This window comes from Rhinolophus sinicus, linkage group LG06 (assembly GCF_036562045.2).
Source record: "Rhinolophus sinicus isolate RSC01 linkage group LG06, ASM3656204v1, whole genome shotgun sequence".
NCBI classification, from domain to species: Eukaryota; Metazoa; Chordata; class Mammalia; order Chiroptera; family Rhinolophidae; genus Rhinolophus; species Rhinolophus sinicus.
In genome coordinates this window covers 84,705,853-84,727,472 of record NC_133756.1, presented here as the reverse complement: position 1 = coordinate 84,727,472, position 21,620 = coordinate 84,705,853, and the positions used below count along the sequence as shown (strand labels likewise).

At 48.8% G+C, this 21,620-nt stretch overlaps 1 protein-coding gene across 1 annotated transcript in view; it reads right to left on the bottom strand.

The window, feature by feature from the left end:
• Positions 1-18,436: 18,436 nt before the first annotated feature.
• Positions 18,437-21,620, bottom strand: part of CADM1 (cell adhesion molecule 1) — a 346,884-nt gene continuing 343,700 nt past the window's right edge. The window contains exon 12 of the mRNA XM_074335447.1: positions 18,437-18,848. Within this exon, the coding sequence (XP_074191548.1) occupies positions 18,811-18,848 (38 nt within the window). The 3' untranslated portion in view covers positions 18,437-18,810. The remainder of the gene's footprint in view (positions 18,849-21,620) is intronic.

Here is a 21,620-nt window from a genome sequence, read left to right as displayed (position 1 = left end):
CCTCTCTCTCTCTCCCTCCCTTCTCCTCTTATTTTACTTATTTATTTAGCCTAGACTCTCCTCTCCTCTCCCCCTTGATACACACACACACACACACACACACACATACAACACAAGCAGAAACCAGAGCCAGCAATTAAGAGATTGAGGAGAAGCCTGTCAAATTATCAGGCAGGGTCTGGGGTCTGGAAGGGGGCCCAGTTCAACACTGTTGCTGATTAATATAAAAGGTTCTTACTGGGAAGAAGGGAGGCAAAATTTTTTCACCAAGCCCAAATTCCCTCTGGGTGGCATCAGAAGCCATTGCTCTCTGAGGCGGCTGAGAGACTAGAGGATAGAGAGGGGTTAGAACCCCTGCCTCCAGCCGTGTCCCCTTCCTCCCAACTAGGGCTTCAGTAGCTGTTAATTTCATAAAGCCTTTCCTGGCCTGTGAGATGGACTACTCCTTGCTGTCCAGGTGTCTCTACGTGTTTGTTTAAGAGAGGGAGAGGAGACAAGAGAGCAAGCGAAGAATTGGCGCGCAGGAAAGATTGGGCGTGTATGTACGTGTACAAGCGGACAGGTCTGACTGACAAGATCTGTGAGCAACAGAGCTCTCAGTGCGCAGAGGCAATTACGTGAGAGTGGAAGAGAGAACAGGGGAGGGAGAGAAGGGCTGGGGTGCTCAGAGAGGGCTCCAGACAGATGGGTCCCAGCGCCTTGGCCATTCCTGGGGTCAGGCATTAGGAGGGGGAGAGGCATCAGAGGCATCTCATCTGGGACCCACATGCCCCTCAGAGCTCTCCCAGGAGAGTTCTGACCTAGGATGCAGAGCTGCAGCCAGCAAAGCAGTGGTGGGAGCGCCTCTTCTCCGGCTCACAGTAGGCAGAGGTTCTGGCCCCAGTAGCTGAGCCTTGGCTGTTCTTCATGCCCCTCTCTTCAGCCCTGCCCACCCTCATGGGGACTTGATGAGTCATAAGGAATACGACAAGCACAGTTGAACCCCTCTTCTCTACAGTCCTGCTCTGCATTGTCGTTGGGAACCAGGGGAGGAATTCTGGAAGGATGCATCCAAGATTCCCAAGTGTTGTCTCTCCCTGGTTGTGTTCTCTAACCTCCTCTTCAGGTCCCTTGCACCTTTTGCACACTGTCATGGTGAATGAGTGGGCAGTCAAAGGGGGCTCCTTACTTCCATTAGCCAGGGACAGAGCTCTGGGCAGGAGAGAGCATGGGGTGCTAGGTCTCTGCTCTCTGCAGCCCTCATTTTGAAGCAGAAGTTGGGCTGCCTTTCTATTGTCTGAAGTTTGATGCTCAAACTTCAAATGCAAACCCCTCCTCACAAATGGAATGAGTGGAAGGGTGAGGGTGCCTCAGTGCTGGGCTATCGCACAGGCAGGAACGAGACTGGAAGGACTTTCCCAAGTCCAAAGGCTGGGAAGTCAGTCGTGTCACCCTGACAGGGCAGGCTCATCACGTGTCCTCTAGGTGTAGGGAACCTATCCTAGTCCTGTCACCTAACATACCAACTGTTTGTTTTTCCTTCCCCATGAAAACATAAGCTTCATAAGAACAGGGACTTCATTTTTTTTTTAAACTTCTGTCTCCCCAGCACCTAGAAAAGTGCCGAGTACATTGTAGGTTTCAATAATAATTATTGAGAATTGTACACCTGAAATCTATGTAACTTTGCTAACAATTGTCACGCAAATAAATTTTAATGAAAAAAAATTATTGAATGAAGGCATGAGTTAGATAGTATTATTATCCCACCTCACCACCATTTTACAGATGATGAAATAGAAATGGATTCATTAATTCACTCTTAAAGATCCCACCTAGAGCTAGGATTTTAGGGAAGTGTGCTTGCCGACAACCGTTAGTGCCTGGAAGTTCTTCTACTCATCTCACTTGCTTCCTTCCTAACACTGTGTTTCTCCCAAAACAAGACCTAGCTGGACAATCAGCTCTAAGGCGTCTTTTGGAGCAAAAATTAATATAAGACCCAGTCTTATTTTACTATAAGACCGGTCTTATCTAATATAATATAAGACCAGGTCTTATTTTACTATAAGATCGGGTTTTATATAATATAATATAAGACCCGGTCTTATATTAATTTTTGGTCCAAAAGACACATTAGCTGATGATCCAGCTAGGTCTTATTTTCAGGCAAACATGGTACAAGAATGGCCTGTTTCCAGCAGAGACGATCAGCTAGAAACACATTCCCATGGGGTTCCCTCTTCAGGTGAAGTGACTGGTTCCAGGTGAGGCTGCCGTCTTGGAAGGAAAGTGCTCAAGCCCCACATCCAAGAGGTTGGTAGTAACAGGAGCTGTCTCCCTGTACATCTGTCTTTTACCTTGTGGAAGGGGAGGAAGGCTTTAAATTACTTTAGATATAGATCTCACAATTACGCTCCCTCTCCCTAATTTGGATGTTAATGTATTAGCTACAGCTTTGCCTTCTAGGCTAGAAATTGTGTTTTTTTCCCCCGCCCTGAAATTATACATCCAGATAGAGTAGTGTTCATTAAACTAAGATTAGGAGAGGATAATATGTGAGAGGTATGTAATCTTTTGCAAATGGTTAGTAAATTGGAACTACCCCAATTATAGTCTTGTTCATCACACAGGGCTGAATTACTCTGCCTGGGACAGGAGTCTCAGCCGCAGCTCTGCTCAGCTCACATTTCATAAATATTGTATACACATGATATTCTCAGCCATCTGCTTCACTGGTCGCTGAGCACATTTTCTGACTTTCTGGTTGACTGCAGAGTGGCTGAAGCAGGGCAGCCATCCTGCCTGCCTGCCTCGAAGCCCAGCAATGCCAGCCTTCTGAAAGCTGACACCGTATGCCTCAGGTGTGTTCCCGTGGACCCACACCAGGCCCCGTGGTGTCCTCCTGGCAGGGGAGATGCCCCCACGAATGCCTTAATGTGACTCCAAAGGTCTTGCCGAACAGGGACCTGTGTGCTGTGGGGCTGCGCCCATCAGGGTCATCTCTAGACGGGGCATGTGGAGGCTGATGGAGGTGACGGGAAATGTGCTTTGTTCCCCAGTCCAGGGTGGTGTTGGGGTCCCAGCAGTGCCTGGATGGGCTGTGAAGTTCTGCTTCTGCCTTGCAGGGGCAGACGGCATCTAACATGGACTGATGCACCCTCCGTTCTCACAGGCAATCTGCTCAGCGTCGGTGCCTGTGTCCATCTGTTCCATTCATCCTTTTGGGTCTGGCAGGACCTGCTCCCTCTGATCACTTTTTTTCCCTAAAATCCCATTTCTTTCAAAGAGGCAATGAAGTGTAGTGATTAAGAGTGAAGACTTCAGAGTCAGAGTGTCTGGGTTAAGCCCTGATATTGACCAGTTATGTGATCCTGAGCAAATAGTTTAACCACTCTGTGTCCAGATTTCCCCATCTGTAAAATGGGTACAAAAATAATAGTATCTCTCCCATAGGGAGGTAGTGAGTTAAAACTTAGAACAGTACTTGGCATGCAGTAAGTGCTCAATAAACATTAGCTATTATTTTATTCCAAAGGTAATTTTGGTCTTTTCCTGCAGATCTCAGCAACCCCCACACAGAACATACCAGAGTGCTTGTGCTAGATGCAAACTCTAAGCAGGAGGGAACCAGACAACGAGATGGGACTGGATCCTTTTGTGGTAATAGTGTGCCTGGCACCATGTTTTACAGAGGTTATTTCATTCCATTTTCACAGGTCTTTGAAGCATATATATGATTATGCCCATTGTACAGATGAGGAAAGTGAGACTCTAAACATTTTAAAAACCAGATTTCTTGTTGCTACCTTGTTTAAAACTTTCAGTTCCCCACTTGTTTTAGGATAAAACCCCAAATCCTTGATGTGGCCTATAAAACCCTCCATAATCTGGTGCTAGTTCACCTCCGTGTCCATCCCGTTCTTACTCTTGGCTCTCCTACCTTGTTGATTTGTTCTTTGTTCACACTACACCCCCATCCGCTGCAGGACCTTTGCCTGTTTTTTCTGCCTGAACTTGACCTCCTCTTCCCCTTTTGCTGAAATTCCTATTCATTCCTCAGGTCTCAGTTTGCACTTCTCCAGAAAAATCTTTCCTGGGATCCTGCAGACTTAATAAGGCCCCACTAATATATGCTTTGATAGCAACCCCCATGTGGGGACAGAGTCAGGAGTGCAGTTTCCAGGCTCTCGGCCTCACATAGACAGGTGCTGGCTCAGGTAGTAAATGGCCATCAACTGTGATTGGATGGCCACCAGCTGTGGCTAGTTGGCCATCAGCTGTAACCAGTGAGCCATTGGCCACTAATATAACTGCCGTGGCTACTCTAGCAGCAAAATGGGGACTAGCAAGAAAATGGTGTCTGGCAAGCGTGGATTGCAGTTAGGATGGTGGGTTGCGGACAGACAGTGTGGCTCCTGCTTCCTGTGTCTCCAATCCAGCCACCAGCAAGAATATAGTGGTATGACTCCCCTATCTATGGCTCCGTGGGTGTTCCTTTTTGACTTCACCCTATCCTGCGTTCTTATGTGAGGAGCGGGACAGGAGACCCTGCATGACACCCTACATGACACCCTGTATCTCCTTCATGGCGTCCCTCATAACTATAACTAATTATTCAGCTGTGTGTGGGGTGCTTGCCTGGCTGAGTGCAAGACTCATGGGCAGGGTCTGTGTTAGTCAGGAGAGGCTTGGCTATGCAGTGGAAACATAAATCCCAAATCTCCTATTTCTCTCCCATGCTACATGTCCCATGTAAGTCAGCAAAGGCCTCTGTTCCACCTGGTCATTCAGGCATCCAGGGCAGTGGAGGCTTCAGCACCTCGTGGTTGCACTATCTGGAACACCCAGGCTTCTCAGTATCTACAGCAGGGGAAGAGAGAGACTGGAGGAACATATATGTGCACACCCCTTCTGCTCAGTCTCACATCCTCTGCCCAGCTGCTTGGGGGCTGTGATGTATAGAGGAGCAAGTGGAATATTTGATCTGCCAATCCAACTTGAAGAAACCTTGTCCAACTTGTTCCCTTGAGTGTTCTCCACGTCTTAAGCACCTTGCTTAGCACACAGTAGGAGCTCCTCCAAATATCTGTGGAATGAATGAGCATGTCAGGGCAATTCAGTCAAGATCACTCAGTGGGCACACAGTGGTGTTTCTGGCCTGCAGATCACGGTCCTCCAGATTTCAAAATCTTTGGCCTTTGTAGTCTAGCTTGTCATTTCCTCAGTCTTATGGAATGCACAGTATGTAGAGAATAGAGCATCATGCATTTAGGCACTTAATAGATTTTTTTTTTTCCTGATTAAGGAGGTGAAAGTTGCATGTCCTCCAATCAGCCTTGCAATCAGCCATTCAGCCACTCACCCAAGACAAGTGGCAATTCAAATTCAGCCAACATTCCTGAAGTACCTACTATGTGCCTGACATGTCATCTTGGCTAGTGTGCACAAAAGCCAGGTGAGGCAAGCACTGTTTTCTGCTTCACAAAAGATACTAATGCTCGAAGTCTGGATTCAAATGCAGGTTTGCTGGCTTTAAGCCCCTCGTCCTTTCCTCTATAGCAGCTAGTGGCTCTCGTTCTAGAGCATGCATCGCAATCACCTGGAGGACTCACTGACATGCAGATTGCTAGGCCCGCACCCAGAGATTCAGATTCAGTAGATATGGTGAGGAGTGGAATCTGCATTTTTAACGAGCTCCAGGTGACGCTATGTTGTAGGGCCACAGTTTGAGAGCCACTGCCCTGCAGTGTGCAGTATGATGAGTGAGTGGTGAGGAACATGTCCCTCATTAATGGCTCAGAGGTCTTGGCTGGGGGAGGTGGGGATCAGTAACATAACACCTCACCTCCTGGCTGGTACTTGTACTTCTCTGTGAGGCTGCCTGCAATCAAAGTGTTTAAAATGAGGGGGTTGGACTGGACAAGCTCTGAGGTGCTCTGCAGACCTGGCATTCTGTATTCTATGATTGGATGAACTAAACCAAAGCTACAGAGTCCATCTAAATCTCTTCCTAAGTGGGAAGTGCTACAGACTAAAAATTGTGTAACAATAAATGTCCAGGGAAGTCAGGGAGGTATTGAGTAGCCACTGTGTGCTCAGTGTAGTGCAGGGCTCTGCAGATCAGGGACAAGTGTAAGATGTGATGCTGTTGCCCAATGCACTAACAGCCTGGTGTGGACACAAAACACACACTTGAGACAATAAGAAAACATGTCAGATTATAACCAACTGCGAATTGGTATGAGTCTGCTCAGGGGCTACGGGCAGTGTCCAGGAAGCCCCAGGGACGAGATAAGACTCCTGGGGCCTCCAAGTTTGGCAATCACCTATAACGAAATTTTGTGTATCAGCAGAGCATTTTTACCTGTGTGATCCCCACAACCTGGTGTGAGGTGGGTATTCGAAGGATGAAGAAACAGACTCAGAGATTTGCCCAAAGTCAACTTTTATTAAGTGAAGAAGTGATTTGAACCCGGGTCTGCTGATAACAAAGCCTGTGTTCTTCAAAAGGCTGGGCAGGAAGAGCAAGAGAGATGGGACAAGCAAAGACCTGCAAGGTGCCCCTGCCTAGGCCACATGGAAGGTCCTGGTTAAGATGAATTAGCAGAATAAGTTGGGTGGTGTATATGCCAACTCATCAGATCCAAGAAGCCTTCCTGGGGATCTTGATGTGGGGACAAAGCCCCAGAGAGCAATTTCTAGGCTCTCGACCTCATGTGGAAAGGTGCTGGCTCGGGTAGTAGAAGGCCATCACCTGTAACTGGTTGGCCATCAGCTGTAACCAGTTAGCCAATTAGCCACTGATATAACTGCCGCGGCTGTGCTGGTTGGTTGGTTGGTTGGCAGAGAAGCGGACAGCGGATTGCCCATCGTGTGGATCCTACTTTGTGTGTCTCGCCCAGGCCACCAGTGTGTGAGTGAGGCATGGGGTGCAGGAAGACCCCTTGTTGGAGTGCTGGCAGATGTTTGCTCCCTGTGTCTAACCCTGTCTAAGCTGCCAGCAAGAATATAGTAGTATGACTCTCCTATCTATGGCTCCATTGGTGTTCCTTTTTGGCCTCACCATATCCTGCTTTCTTATGCGGGGAGCGGGACTAGAGACCCTGCATGACACATGACACAGCAAGCAGGGTATGGTGCCGGGCAAAGCTCTCTGAAGGGCGGTGGAGCAGTTTGTGCGTGTGAGAGCTCAGCTTTGGGAGGCCCGTGAGGAGCTGCACCAGGAACGGGAGGCACGGTCTGCCTGGGAGACTCGAGTCTCCAGATGGCACACCACCCTGTTGGCCATGACGAGCGTCACCTGCTTCTTGGTGATCTGCTGCTGCCGTAGGCCCGGAGAGTGGCAGACATCTTACACTGAGGCCTCCACCCAATCAGACTCCTGGCATGGCGAGCAGGATTCTGGCCAGGTAGGAACGGTGTCTGACTCTGGGCAGGACAGGTGGCCCCCACACAGTGTGTGGTACCTGGTAGCCACTGTTCTCAGGAGTTGGAGCCCCAAGAAGGGGTGAGAGGACAAGGATGGCTGTCTGGCCAGCATGGAGCGGGCCCTACAGGTTCTAGCTGAGTGGTTGCCAGAGGAGGCAAAGGGTACAGCCAGCCATGTGGGCTGGATGTTCCTCTCTGCGTTGTGTTGTAGCACGGAAGATGCACTTAATGAAATAGCCCAGGTGCTGGACCAGCAGCCCCTGGGGGGTGGGGCGCTGGAAGCTCGGGACTGCCAGTTAGAGGAGGTTCTCACTGCGGTGCATCATAACTCAGAAGAAGCGCTTGCTGGAATAGCCCAGGTGCTGGACCAAGTGTCCCGGTGGGAGGCGCTGAAAGCTCCAGTCTGCTTGTTAGAGGATGAGCCCCACAGTGGAGACTCAGAGACGAAGCAAGTGGAAACAATGTAGCTCCCAACCCCCACACCCGCCCCATCATGAAGCAAAAGGTAAAGCATGAGCAACATTTGGGCCCCATGGGCGTTGCTGCCAGCAACCCAGCTGTGACTACGTTCATGACCTATACCCCTTACACTCCCACTGAGTTGCAAGAGCTAGGGAGGTGGTACCGACAGGACCCTGGAGAGCCAGTCTCGGCTTGGCTGTTACGTTTATGGGATGAGGGAGCAGACAACATTCTCTGCTCCCCAGGAGAGATGGAAAAGCTAGCCTTTGTGACAGTGCATCCGTCCCTGTGACAAAGGTTACAGAACTGCCATAGGTTGGCCCACGACCAGGGCAACCACACTCTAATGGAGTGGCTCACTGCTGCAGTACGCACAGTATGGGGACAGGCTGGCGAGCTGCCAGACACTGTGAGTCAATGGCAGTCCTATACAGAACTTACTCAAATCATCTGTGAAATGGGTATGAGACATGCTAGTTTTCACCTTAACATGCAGGGGCCGGATGACGAGCTTTTTACAGCCAGTAGGAGAGATCTGGTTTTGGATACTGCACCTGCGAGTGCTTTTGGATCCTTGGTTGCTGTTCTTACGCCTTATGCAGGGCGACGGATCCATGAAGTTACAACTGCCATGGCCACCCTAGGGGATGTTGAAAGCCGGTGGTAAGGGAAGTTAAGACAGGAGGTCCAAGAAGTCGAGACCTGGAAGCCCAAGTCAAAAGTAAGGGGATGAGTTCGCTGGCCTCAGAGAGTAACATGCGCACAGATATGGTGTGATCTCGTGGCAGCGGGGGTTGATCGGGCAAAAAATAGACTGACAGCCCAATGTACTCTTGTTGGAACTTAGGAAACAGTTGTGTCCGGAACAGCAATTCCGGAGAAGCCTAAAGGAGAAATCTGGGAAAGCACGACCCGTGTCCCTCCAGGACTTCATGGGGCCGCTTGAGGCCGACTCCTTCCAGCTTGATTAGGGGTGGGGCCAAGGTACCCGGTCAGAGGGGACGAGCAGAGACCGGAGGCCCCACGTGGAACTGTCCATACATTGGTCCCCTTCTAATGTGCAGAGGGTTTGGGCCCTAGTTGACACTGGCTCAGACTGCAGTCTTGTTTATGGGAACCCAGAACTGTTCCCCGGACCAGCAATCTGCATTGATGGCTACGGGGGAAAGACTGTGACTGTAAAAGCTGTTTCCTTACCACTGGGTATAAGAAGGCTTCCTCCTCGTACCTACAAGGTTTATGTCTCCCCCGTTCCGGAATATATTCTAGGGGTGGACGTGCTACATGGCCTCAGCTTACAGACGTCAGTAGGAGAGTTCTGTCTCCGGATCTGGGTGGTGAAAGCGGTGACACGCGGGCATGCTCACCACCCTCCTCAAGTGTTGCCACAGCCCTGGCACATGGTTACAGTGTGACAGTACCACCTGCCAGGAGGACAGGAGGAGATTGGTCGTACAATATTGGAACTGGAGAAGGCACATATTGTGAGGCCGATGCACACTCCCTTTAACTCCCCAGTATGGCCTGTCAAGAAGCCAGATGGGACCTGGCGAATGACTGTGGACTATAGGGAGTTGAATAAGGTGACGCCACCCTTGCATGCTGCAGTGCCTTCAATTCATGATTTAATGGATCATCTGACTGTCCGCCTGGGAATGTATCAGTATGTAGTGGACTTGGCCAATGCTTTTTTCTCCATTGACATTGCACCCGAGTGTCAAGAGCAGTTTGCTTTTACTTGGGACGGGCGGTAGTGGACTTTTCAAGACCTTCCGCAAGGATACTTTAACAGCCCCACTATCTCCCACCGGCTCGTGGCCCAGGATTTGGCACAGTGGGATCGCCCGTCCTCTGTGTCCTTGTTTCACTATATTGATGACATATTACTAACATCTGATTCTCTTTCAGATTTAGAGCAAGCAGCTCCCTCTCTTCTCCGCCACCTGAAGTCACATGGTTAGGCAGTGAACAAGGAAAAGGTCCAAGGCCCTGGCTAATGTGTTAAGTTTTTGGGTGTTGTGTGGTCGGGTAAGAGGCGATTATTGACAAAATACAAGCTCGTCCCTGGCCGACCAAGGTCTCCCAACTGCAGATGTATTTGGGTCTGCTGGGGTATTGGCTGGTGTTTGTACCTCATTTAGCACAAATGGCAAGGCCTTTGTATAACATGATAAAAAAGAGGGTTGCATGGGATTGGACAGAGGCTATAGAGCAAGACTTTGTTGCCACAAAACGGGTAGTGCAGCAGGCACAGGCTCTGCAAGTAGTGGACCCCGGCCGCCCATTTGAACTTGATGTTCACATAACCCAAGAGGTGTACAGTTGGGGTCTCTGGCAATGGCAGGAGCATCTCCGGTCACCAGTGGGATTTTGGTCCCAATTATGGAAAGGAGCGGAGGTCCGCTACTCTCTAATAGAGAAACAGCTGGCTGCTGTGTACACAGCCCTAGTGGCCACAGAAGCCATCACAGGAACGGTACGGGTGTTGGTTCGAACAACCTATCCCATCCAGGGGTAGATCCATATGTGGACACAGGGACCCAAAATGGGGGTGGCACAGACCACCACCCTCGCCAAGTGGGATGCCTACTTAGAGCACCCTTAATTCAAGCCCTTTGAGCACAGAGCTACAACAGGTCCTGGGGCCTGTGGAGTCTTTAGCTCAGGCTAAGCTAAGCACTCTGCCTAGAGGGGAGGACTTGGAGCCATCACCCTACAAAGAAGGGCAGTCCCCAGTACCTGAAGATGCCTGGTTTACTGATGGTTCTAGACGAGGAGCTGCAGTCGTTTGGTGTGCAGCCCAAAACAGACACCATTTGGTTTGATACTGGGACGGGCCAGAGTAGCCAGTGGGTTGAGCTATGGGCTGTGTGGATGGCAATCAGCCACGAGCCTGGGCCCCTAGTTATTTGTACTGACAGCTGGGTGGTGTTCCGGGGAATAACATTGCGGCTCCCCATGTGGAAACACCAAAACTGGTTGGTAGGACACTGTAGACTGTGGAGCCAAACCATGTGGCAGGACCTCTGGGACCTAGGGCAGAGAAAGGAGGTTACTCTAATGCATGTTACAGGTCACTCCCCCTCAGTGTCCCCAGGTAATGATGAAGCAGACGCCCTAGCACGGGTCCGATGGCTAGAACAGGCTCCTGCCACTGATGTGGCCCATTGACTGCATAGGAAATTGCAGCACGCTGGAAGCCAAACCATGTGGCAGGTGAGCAGACGCTGGGGTCTGCCTTTGAAATGGCAGGAGATAGCAGATGCCTGCTATGACTGTGCTGTCTGTGCCCAGGACAGCCCCCAAAGGTGGGGGCTCCCCTGGGAGACACAGCAGATTACGCGAGGGAGGGTGCCCCTCACTCGCTGGCAAGTGGATTACATTGGACCCCTGCCTAAGGCCTGCAATGCGATATATGCGTTCACAGCAGTGGACACTGCTACGGGGTTGATGTTTGCTTGGCCCTGTCCGGCTGTGGGTCAGCGGCATACAGTGGTCGCTCTTACATGTCTGTGCACCCTCTATGGGTGCCCCCAAGTCATTGAAAGTGACAGGGGTACTAATTTTACGGGGCAAGAAGGGCAGCGCTGGGCTGTCAGGATGGACGTGCAATGGTTGTTTCATACCCCATACAATCCACAAGCAGCTGGCATGATTGAACACTACAACGGCCTTTTGAAGCGAGGCCTCCAGGTGTCAAAACACCCTCCCATGATGCGTGACTGGGCCTCTTGTCTATGGGACATCTTGAGAATCCTGAATGAGAGACAACAGAAGGGAGGGCCCGCACCAGTAGAAGCTCTGCTACATTAAATGGCCGCTCCCATTCAGTTACAAGTGAGACTCTGTTAAAGCCAGGCTATGGCAAAAATGGAAACATTTTACTGCCAGCACCCACACGCTTGAAAGCAGGGGAATGGCAGCAATGGACTTGGCCCTGGCAGGTCAAAGGCCCCCACTGTAGGTGGTTGGGCCTGATAGCCCCATGGACCCGATACCAGGATGATTTTGCAGGTAATCTATGTGCTCTCGCTATGGCCTATTATGGGGTCCCCTGTTCTGTTACATGTTGAAACTATGCAAGGGACCCCAATCACTGCCATAAAGGTCTGGTATCACAAACCGGGAAAGGTGCCAGTGGCAGCGACCCTCCTTTCCCAGAACAAAAAGCTGGCATGTATCCTCCCAGATGGAAGGGATTTGCCATTGTTTGTTCCTAAGACCACTGTTTCTTTCCTCCTGTAGGTGCCTATAGGCTAATACAGCACAGGGCCCCTAGCGGAAGACTCTTGTCGCTTAGATTGTGAGGCAAGATCCTGTAGGGGTGGAGTGTGGGGACGGAGTCCCAGAGAGCAGTTTCCAGGCTCTTGGCCTCATGTGGAAAGGTGCTGGCTTGGGTAGTAGATGGCCATCACCTGTGACTGGGTGGCTGTCACCTGTAACCAGTTAGCCAATTAGCCAATGATATGACTGCCGTGGCTGCGTTGGTTGGTTGGTTGGTTGGTTGGTTGAGAACCAGATGGCGGATTGCCCATCATGTGGATCCTACTTCGAGTGTCTCGCCTGGGCCTGCCAGCAAGACTGGGGTGCAGGAAGACCCCTTGTTGTGGTATTGGTGGATGTTTGATCCCTGTGTCTCAACCAGCCGCCAGTGAGAATACAGTGGTATGACTCCCCTACCTATGGCTCCATTAGTGTTCCTTTTTGCCCTCACTATATCCTGTGTTCTTATGTGGGGAGCGGGACTAGAGACCCCGCATAATACTTGAGTACAGTTGGGATACTAATGATTGTGGACTGGCTGCGAGAAGTGTTTGATATTGCAAACATAGCCATCGGGGTGTTCATGAAGAATTGCCAGGGCCCAGATAGAGTAGTACCCCTTCGGATCCTGGAGGCTCTGGCTTTCCGCCTTTCTCCAGACCACCAATGGGCCATATAACATCTTTGTGTGATTGGGAAGGTAACACGCCTTCCTCCAAGAAGATGCAACTGGCCATCAGGGCACCGAGCCTTGTCTCCCTGCACCCCCTCTATCTGACATTCTTATTAAGTGAACAATCTGTACAATTATATCTGGTACCTTGCTTTCCTCCCAACACACACATACACACACACACACACACACACACACTCACACACTCACACACACACACTCACCTGCAGACCTACACCCTCTCCCTGCCCAGGGAAGTGAATTCCCTGGGGAGGGAAACCTGTGATGTTAAGCTGCTTCCTCTCTCCTTCCCAGTAGGCTTTCTCACTGAGTCTCTTCTAAGGGGGGCTGCTGGCTGGGCTGGAAGCAGCTCTGAGAATAAAACCCACAAGGTCAAGGAGAAGCAGAACAGGAAGTAGTAATGTTGTGTCTGACTTTAAGGATAAAGTAACAAAGGAGATAGTGCAGAGAAGCAACCGCAGACCAGGCTTTGGAGGCAACCCTTCCCTCATCGAACTGTTCGCATGGAATACAATGCTCAAGTCTTTATTACAAAAAAAAAAAAAAAAAAAAATCGCAGAAGCAGAAGAGTGTGAGGCAGTGAGAGGGGAGCGAGGAGAGAGCCACCCTGAAATCAATACTGGCCAGGACAAGCATGATCCCATGTGGAACTCCTCAAGCCTCTGCCACGAAAATTTGATTGGATCTTCAGAAAAACCTATTAGTGTGTTGTCAGGACCTTCTGGTGATAACTGACCAGCTCTCACCAATCGATGCTCTTCACTTGTGGAGCCCCTGATTTTTTAACAGCATAATTGTTTTTTTAATAACAGGCTGGCTCACCCACTCCAGCAAGCAGGGAGTCAGAGTCAGACTCCCAACTTAAAATATAGAGAAACGCGATGCTCCAGCCACTTCTTCCTAATTGCACAATTACTTTACAGAGCGCTGGGATGGAAGACTGGAGTGGGGCTGAGGCTCTTTTCAGCTAAGCCAAATTGTTAAGGAAAAGTCACAGAAGTAATTACACAAGTCAAAATTATTTACTAAATGAAGTCCATTCTTCACAAAGGAGCCTTTATTTATTTTTAAAGAAAAAGGGCAAAAAATGAATCATCTCACTATGGCAAGGATATCATAAAGGAACAGTGGAATTAGTCATCAATTATTACAGCTTTTTAATTTTCAACTCAAGAGCTGGCAATACATTTTATTTGGGGTTTTAAATGCACTAGAACAGCAGCAGTATTTTTACTCTTTACCGTGCCTTGGATCTGAGATGTCAAAGTACTTCACAAACAAATAACTCGAAACAATTTGGGATTGAGGCTCTTTATAGATGGAGAGCAGGGCCCAGGGAGGAAGCGATTTGCCCAAGGTCACGGGCTGAATCAGAGGCCCAGCTGGAAACAGTGCTCAGGAATGCTGGCTCCTGGAGTCAGGGCTCATCACCACTAGCCCACCCCCCTCCCACATGCACCAAAACGACAACGAAGAGCCTGAAGACAGCAGCAGGGCAGAGCAGTCACCTGCCCTCCAAAGCCCAGGGCGTCCATGCTGACAATTTGCTGTACAGGTTGGAGGCTGGGTGTGCAGGTCAGGTCTCTCTACAGACTGCCATTGCTGAAACCAGGAGAATCGGTCACTAATGCCTATTTGGGGCAGCTCAGCTTTCCATCCTGAGCCCCTGGGTGTATTCATTAGATTCTTTCCAAGGGTCAGCCTTCCAGGAGGGCTTGATGGCTCACATGACAATTGTACTCTGCCCACCTGGGCCCTTCCTGGGTTGTATCCCTCCTGAACCTGGTCTACGTGCTCAGGGTTGGGGTGCAAGATCCAGAGATAGAGAAGCAAGAGGGTGCATGAGGGTGAGATTGAAAGAGGAAAAGAAAGGAGACAGGTGGCACTGTTTAAAAACCTTTTCAGGCTCTAGGACCTCTTTTGACGGAGACTCTATTTTGTACTATATCAAATACATTACAATCCCACATTAAATACAGTTTACACGTGGTTATGTACCAGTTTACTTCAGTTGCAGTTTGCTGGTTGATAATGTTATGTATGGTTTTGTAGATATTTAATTAAACATTTAATAATTTTGCTTTTAGTTTTCTTCTCTGTATTTTTTTCTTTCCAGGTTCAGATATGTTCGCCAACCCTTGAGATATTTATAGGACACAGGCACTGTCCATATTGTCCTTAATGGACAAAACGGCCCAGAGAGACAGAATAAAAGAGACATGGGAAAAACGATGTTGACCAGGACAGCAAGAAACAGAATCAAAACCAAACCGAAATTTAACAAAGCAGACAGAGGGAGTTCTGGAAACTACAGAACTGCTGGTTAGAAAGAAGGAAAAAAGCAGGCTTACCAGGATATTTCCAGGAAAGAGATGAACAAATGCAAGACCAATCCAACCGCAGATGAAAAAAAATGTATCTTATTATTCAATAATTTATTGGGCACAGGCTAGATACCCTGCTTGACCTTGGAGATTCAGAGCTGGATCAGATACAGCCTTTACTCTCAATGAATTTACTGTTTTATTGAGGGAGACAGAAAGGTAAACATACAGCTCAGCTTGGGATAAGGACACAAACTGAGGAAAGTGTGAGAGGTTGGGAAAGCTCAGCCAAGTCACTTAAGGGAGAAGGACGCTTCTGGAATGTTCAAAGGCACAGAGGTGTGAATGGCAATGAGACAGAACTTGAGGAATGTGGGGCGGGTCTGTGTGGTGGCAGGTCCCCGGTGAGACTGAATGGTAGCAGATTGTGAGGACTTGGGTTTACTCTGCAGTAAAAGGTCAAACGAGTAGTTTCTAAGCAGGAAAGGGACTCTGTTCACTCCAGTTTAGGCCTGATGATGGGGCAGCGGCCTGGCGAAGCCAGAGGACAGGATATTGCATTCCTGTGGTGGCAAGAAAAGGGCCTGGACTAGGCAAGGGACATGGAAATGACAAGGTTGTGTCAAGTTGGAGAAGCATTTAGGGGTCAGGGAATTGGAGCCAGCTGGAAGTGGGAGATGAGGAAAAGGGAGGAATTGAGAATGACTCAAAGGTTTCTAGTTTTGAGCGATTGATGATACTGAGAAAGGCAATATAAGGGCAGGGGTAGGTTTGAGGAAACTTCATTTCCCCCAAGCCTTGTGATCCTAAGGCAGGTGCCATGCTGGAGGGGATGTTGTCCCAACGAGGCCTTTGTAAAGCTGCCAGGAGAACCTAGAAAAACTCTTTAAAAGGTGCATAGAGATGTGGAGGGTCACTGGTAGATTACGAGTGTCTTTTGCGGCACTCCTGGCCAAGGCAGAAACGTGACCCAGAGACCGAACACTAGATATGTATTCATTCAGCCTCAAAAGGAAGGGGCTTGAAGTCAATAAGGACCGATAGGGAAAATGACAGATACCTCTAAAGCCATGCTGAACACAGGACTGGGGGCTTCTGTTGTAATTCAGGTCGAAGGGTGTTTATTAGAAGTTAACTAATGGAAGCTCCAAGCTATACCCAGACGTCTGTATTCTCCCTGGCTAGCCAAGTAACCTGCATAATAGCTAGGGAGGCAGCAGAGTTAGACTGAGATACAGATATCTATCAATCACACCACATTCATTGGTTAAACTCCCATCACCCAGAGCTGACCATTTCCTCTCGGAGGAAGTAATGAGCTAGAAATAAGTGCAATCTGAAGCTGAGTCTAAGTAACTTGTGATCATGGACATTTCCAGCCATAGCTTCAGATTGGGCTTTCAAAGAGATGGATACTCTAGCAGGATATTGCCAAGACTAAAAAGAGAACGCTAGTTTAATACACATGACTGTGGAAATGACCAGGGCCATCCATGGAGCTGGAGCCCCAAATCTTGGCCCTGCCCTTGCTCGGCATTCGTGGGAAGTAAACAGCCCCAGAGCAAAGCAGCTGCATTTCTTTCCCGCTCCTTGATGTTGGCAATGGGAAGACAAACGAGGGCTCTCTGGTTTGGGGACGACATGAATGAACCACACATGTCCATAAATAAAGAAGGAGCCCTCCAAACATGCTGCTCATTTTTTCACACAAAAGCCAGGCTGGCTGCCCTCTTGCGAGCCATGCTCACAGTTGGATCCTTAATGCATTGTGAGTGTTCAATCAAACTTTTAGTGGTGAAACTCTGGGAGCAGAAAGCCAGCTAAGCCCAAATGGTCCCTTTGCTTTTCCATCTTTTGTGGCTGCCTGGCTGTGCTCTTATGGGTTTTGTTGTCAACAAACTCCTGGCTTGCCTCTGAGCACTCCAAATTATTGAAAATGACTACAGCTTAAGACTGGCAGGATGATTGTTAAAAACAGCCCTGGCATTAATCATAGCTTAAGAGCTTTTGGAAAATGATTCTAATTCAGAAGGGGTGGCTTACAAAGAGGCTTGTCGAAGCGAAGCAGACATCAAATTCTGAAAGGCAAAATACCTCCTTGGTACCCACACCTGGTTTCTTCTGAAATCCAGCTGGCAGAAGTGTGTGTGGGGCACAGCTTCCCCCACCAGCTCACTCCGTCTGAGACCACCTCAGGTTTTCCACGAGTCCCACAGCAACCCTCCCCCTGGTCTGGGCCCTTCAAACGGGAAAGACTTAAGGGAGTGCCCAGAGTTACAAGTTTTACTGGCAGTCCTTAAAATAAGGAAGAGGGCTGGACGCCTTGTTTTTTGTCAACAGTTGGAATGCCTTAGACTGGTGCTAAAATAAGCTGTGTGCATAGAGGCAGCTGCGTGGGCAAACACATGGTCAGCATTTGCAAGGAGCCAGGCAGGGCAACGTCTAATACTTCTGCCTTTTGCCTGCCTGGCACAACAAAGGAGAATGATTTTTGCCATCAGCATTCTCGCTATCACGGAATCATTGCACAATTTAGTATGATTAATGGTTTCCATTTACGAGAAGCTGAGAATGAAAACAGTGGGGCAGAAGCGGCAACTTGGCTGGGGGTGTTCACGGCTGCAACTAGGGTGGAAGGGCGTGAGAGCTGGCCAGTGCCTGCCGGCCATGCCCTCTACCTTCTCTTCCCAGCATGATTGGGGAGGCACTGTGGGGAGAAGAAACACATGGCTTTTGACATGCATTTGCAAAAACAGTCTGAAAGCTGCAATCTTGTGATGCACTGTTTGCTGTTTCATCTTTGCAGCCTCCCAAACATTATGAATGAGAAGCTACTCTTTCTTGACCTGCCTAAGGGAGTTTCATTCTCAGAGGTTCCTAACTAAGGGCTGGGTCGAGGCAGCTCGGTGATGGGCTGTGTATACAGCTAAAGCTAGCGGAACTCACTACACCACTTCTTGGCATTCCTGATGGTCACACGGGGATGTCACATGGGGATGGACCCCACCTGTGTGCTAGGATGGTAGCGGTGGCCTTCTGCACAGCCACCCTTTGTCTCTGGAGCCCCCAGGCTGGTGGACCTAGTCTCAGGTCTCATCCGCTGGTCGTCCCAGTTCTTCTTCATTCTGGAGCATCCTTTTCTTTCCACTTCTGTAGACATTGCTTCTTGTCAGACTCCCAGCTGCTGGAGGTGAGTGGTGAGACAACGGCAGGCATAGCCAGAGACTTGTGGGTGCTGATAGAAACCAACCGGGAAAACACAGAGGATTCAAGAGGGCCCGCATTTTTTTTTTTTTTTTTTTTTAGCAATAGCCTTTGTGACTGAAGCCAGAAAGGGAGAAAATTGGTGATCTTGGCTGAGTCTAATGTGACTCAACGCCCTTCTCGATGCATTGGTGTCTCTGCAAGGAAATCTATTATTTTTCCATAAACTGTCTTAAGCATCTCCCGTGCTAAATTTCTGGCTGTGTTAAGGATCAAGCCATCAAGAACAACTGTGAATGTTATACACTTTCAGCAGCAGCAATGCGCTTTGGCGGGGAAGTAGGAGCAAAAAACCCAAGTAGGACATTTCGGTTGACAGTAATGGCATTTTCCCTTCCTTGTCCAAACGATAAAAGATTCATGCTCCTAATTGCAACACTATAGCTGCCCCCATCACTTTATTCTGGGAGAGGAGGTTAGAGAAAACAGGCCTAGAGAGAGGGAGAGAAAGAGAAAGAGAGATGGATAGTAATTTCGTCACTAGCTAACAAAGACTGATTAGTGCGAAGACTTCCTTCCATAGCAATACTTTCTAATCAGGTCTGCTGTGTCTGGGCAAACAGCTTTTGTGGATTAGCTAGACTCGAGCCTGCCAGCATCCGATGCAAGTTTAACCGATGACATACACAACTACAGAGAAAACAAACCAAAAAGAGTAATAACGTCACACATTTTAATATTCAGCAACCATTAAGGGATTTAAATATTTGCTTGCTATTAAAGGCTTGCATTAGGCTCTTCCAACACCAGCTCTGGAAGACTGAAATATCAATTACGGATCAATTTTCCCCCTAAGTAAACACTAATTCAGGATAAACAGTATTAGAAGATGCAATCGTTAACATTGCTGACTTCAGGATGGACTTCCTGCTGGTAACAGCAAGTTTAAGCCTGGTGATTAATTAACCTGAGAAGATAGCACTTAAGGAAGATTTAAGGCGATCATGTCTGAAATATGACTGTGAGCCAGTGCATGCTTGGAGGGCAGCTGGAAAAGTCCTGGGCCCAGAACATGCGTTGATTTGACTCTCAGTAGTGGTCTTCACTTTCCCTGGAATCATCGCCACCCAGTTCAACACCCCAAAGGATTAGGAGAGAGTTAAATGGGAGTCACGAGTGGGTGTGCATGTGGGAGACAGTAAAAGCAGCAGACTTTAAGTCAGGTAGGTTCCTTGTTGGAATTAAGTCCGTATTTAAATGTAAGGCCTGAGTTGCATTTCCTGGCTTGACCATCAGGGGCAGTAGACATCTTACATTCACTTTGGAATGAAAAATAAAAACATAAAAATCAAAACAAATATAATTTCCTGTGTACAAAAGAGCCTAGAAGCTGAGGATTGGCAGACTTGAAAACAAAAGATTCTTGCTTTCAAGTCTCAGTTTTGGGGTGCTCACATTGTATGTGTGCTCAACACCCTCTCTTGGGCATGTGTGTGTAATGTGTCTGTGTGGGAAGGGGCGATACAGGTAAATAAAACACCAGGGCTTGTATCAGAAGCACATTTCACTATTTTGAGATGAACACGAATAAGACAAGGAATACTGCTTGATGTTTTTCTACCATGCCACGCCTCATTCTGAAGGCCCCTCACAACGTATGCTAGCAATGGTGAGGCTTTGCTTAGCCATCATCAAAAATGTCATTCCCGCAGGGGAGAACAGACACTCTGTCTTGGCAGGTCCTTGAGAACAATGGGCCCTAAACTCAGGGCTGGCTGGCTGATTTCTTCAAGGCCAACCTGAAAGCTACCTATGTCGAGGATGAACTTACAAATATCAAATTGGAGATACTACATACAAAGTGAAATGCAGGCAACCAGGGTCTTGATTAGTCTCCCTTTAAACAACTCCTACTTACTCAGTGTCTGTGTGCCTGCCACTGACTTTAACATATTGGCCCACAAGCTCATTTGAATGATGGCCAAGAGTCCTTTTCCTTCTCCTGTACAGGGTCAGGACGTCCAAGTGCCTCCCTTGGCAATACTTCCAAAGAGTACATGTGTGGTTGTGGAGACAAATTTCACTCTGAAGGAATCTGGCTGCCAGTTATTCATGACTAAGGCATCCTGGCAAAATGGTGCATATTAGCTCTGGGCAGAAGTTTATAATGAAAAAAAAGCATTCAGTTATGCAGTCTTTCTACGTGTAGCATGGTGACTGCATGGTTGCTTTAAGTTTCTGGATGCCAGAATCAAAGGAACATTTCTCCATGGACTAAGTCCACAGCAGTGCAAGAATTACATTTCGAGTATACAGAGGACAGTGAAAGATTGCACCAATTAACACCCGCATGTCACCTCAGGGTTTCCGTTGATGTATTTGGAGAACGCAAGCAGGCCAAAACATTGGAAAACTCTCCAGAGGAAACAAGGGCCATTTTCCCTCCCGTACCCAAGGCAGGCCCGGCAACTTATCAAGCTCCTGCTAACTTGGACTGCTTCTGGCATCTTCTCATTTGCATACCCTGTGGAATTCAAAGGCAAATGTGCAGCCAGTTGCCACCTCACTTCAGTAAACTTCCGGGGTCCCTTTTCTGCAGGTTATAGCCCAAACTGGTGCCTCATGCTACAGACAAGGGGAGAGGGCTGGGCACACTAAACATAGTGTGTGCCATGTGGCCTGGAATAGCTCTACTAATGGTGAGGAGACAGGGGTCACTAAACATTCTGAGGCAAGCTTCACAAGGGCGTGAGGTGTCCGCTTGCCTGGGGTTTCACAGCTAGTAAGTGGTGAGCAGGGTTAGGAACCCAGGCAGTCTCTGTTAGCACACACCCTTGATCTCTGCCCTCTAGCCCCCACAACAGACTTTTTATATAGTTACGATGAATTAGTGCTGCCCACTGCTCTCTGCTCTGACAGAGGCCCCTGAAATCTTGACTCCTGCCTGGACTTCGAGAACAGCCGCAAGACTGATTCCCAACCACCAAACCTCATCTGATTTCAATTTATTCTTCCCGTACAAGTCAGAGGGCTGGCTTACTGCCCTTGGTATCTGCGACTCATATCCCCTGTCCACTAAACCATCCATTGAGATCCAGCTGGGGTCCCAAGTTCCTCCAGGAAGCCCTCTTGACTGCCCAGTCTTCACTGATTTCCCTTCTCCAGAAATTCCCACAGCACTGTCTGGGCTCCTTAACTATGTGGGGTGGAGCCCCCACAGCTGAGGGCCATTTCATGTTTTCACGTGGGTGGAACTGATGCCC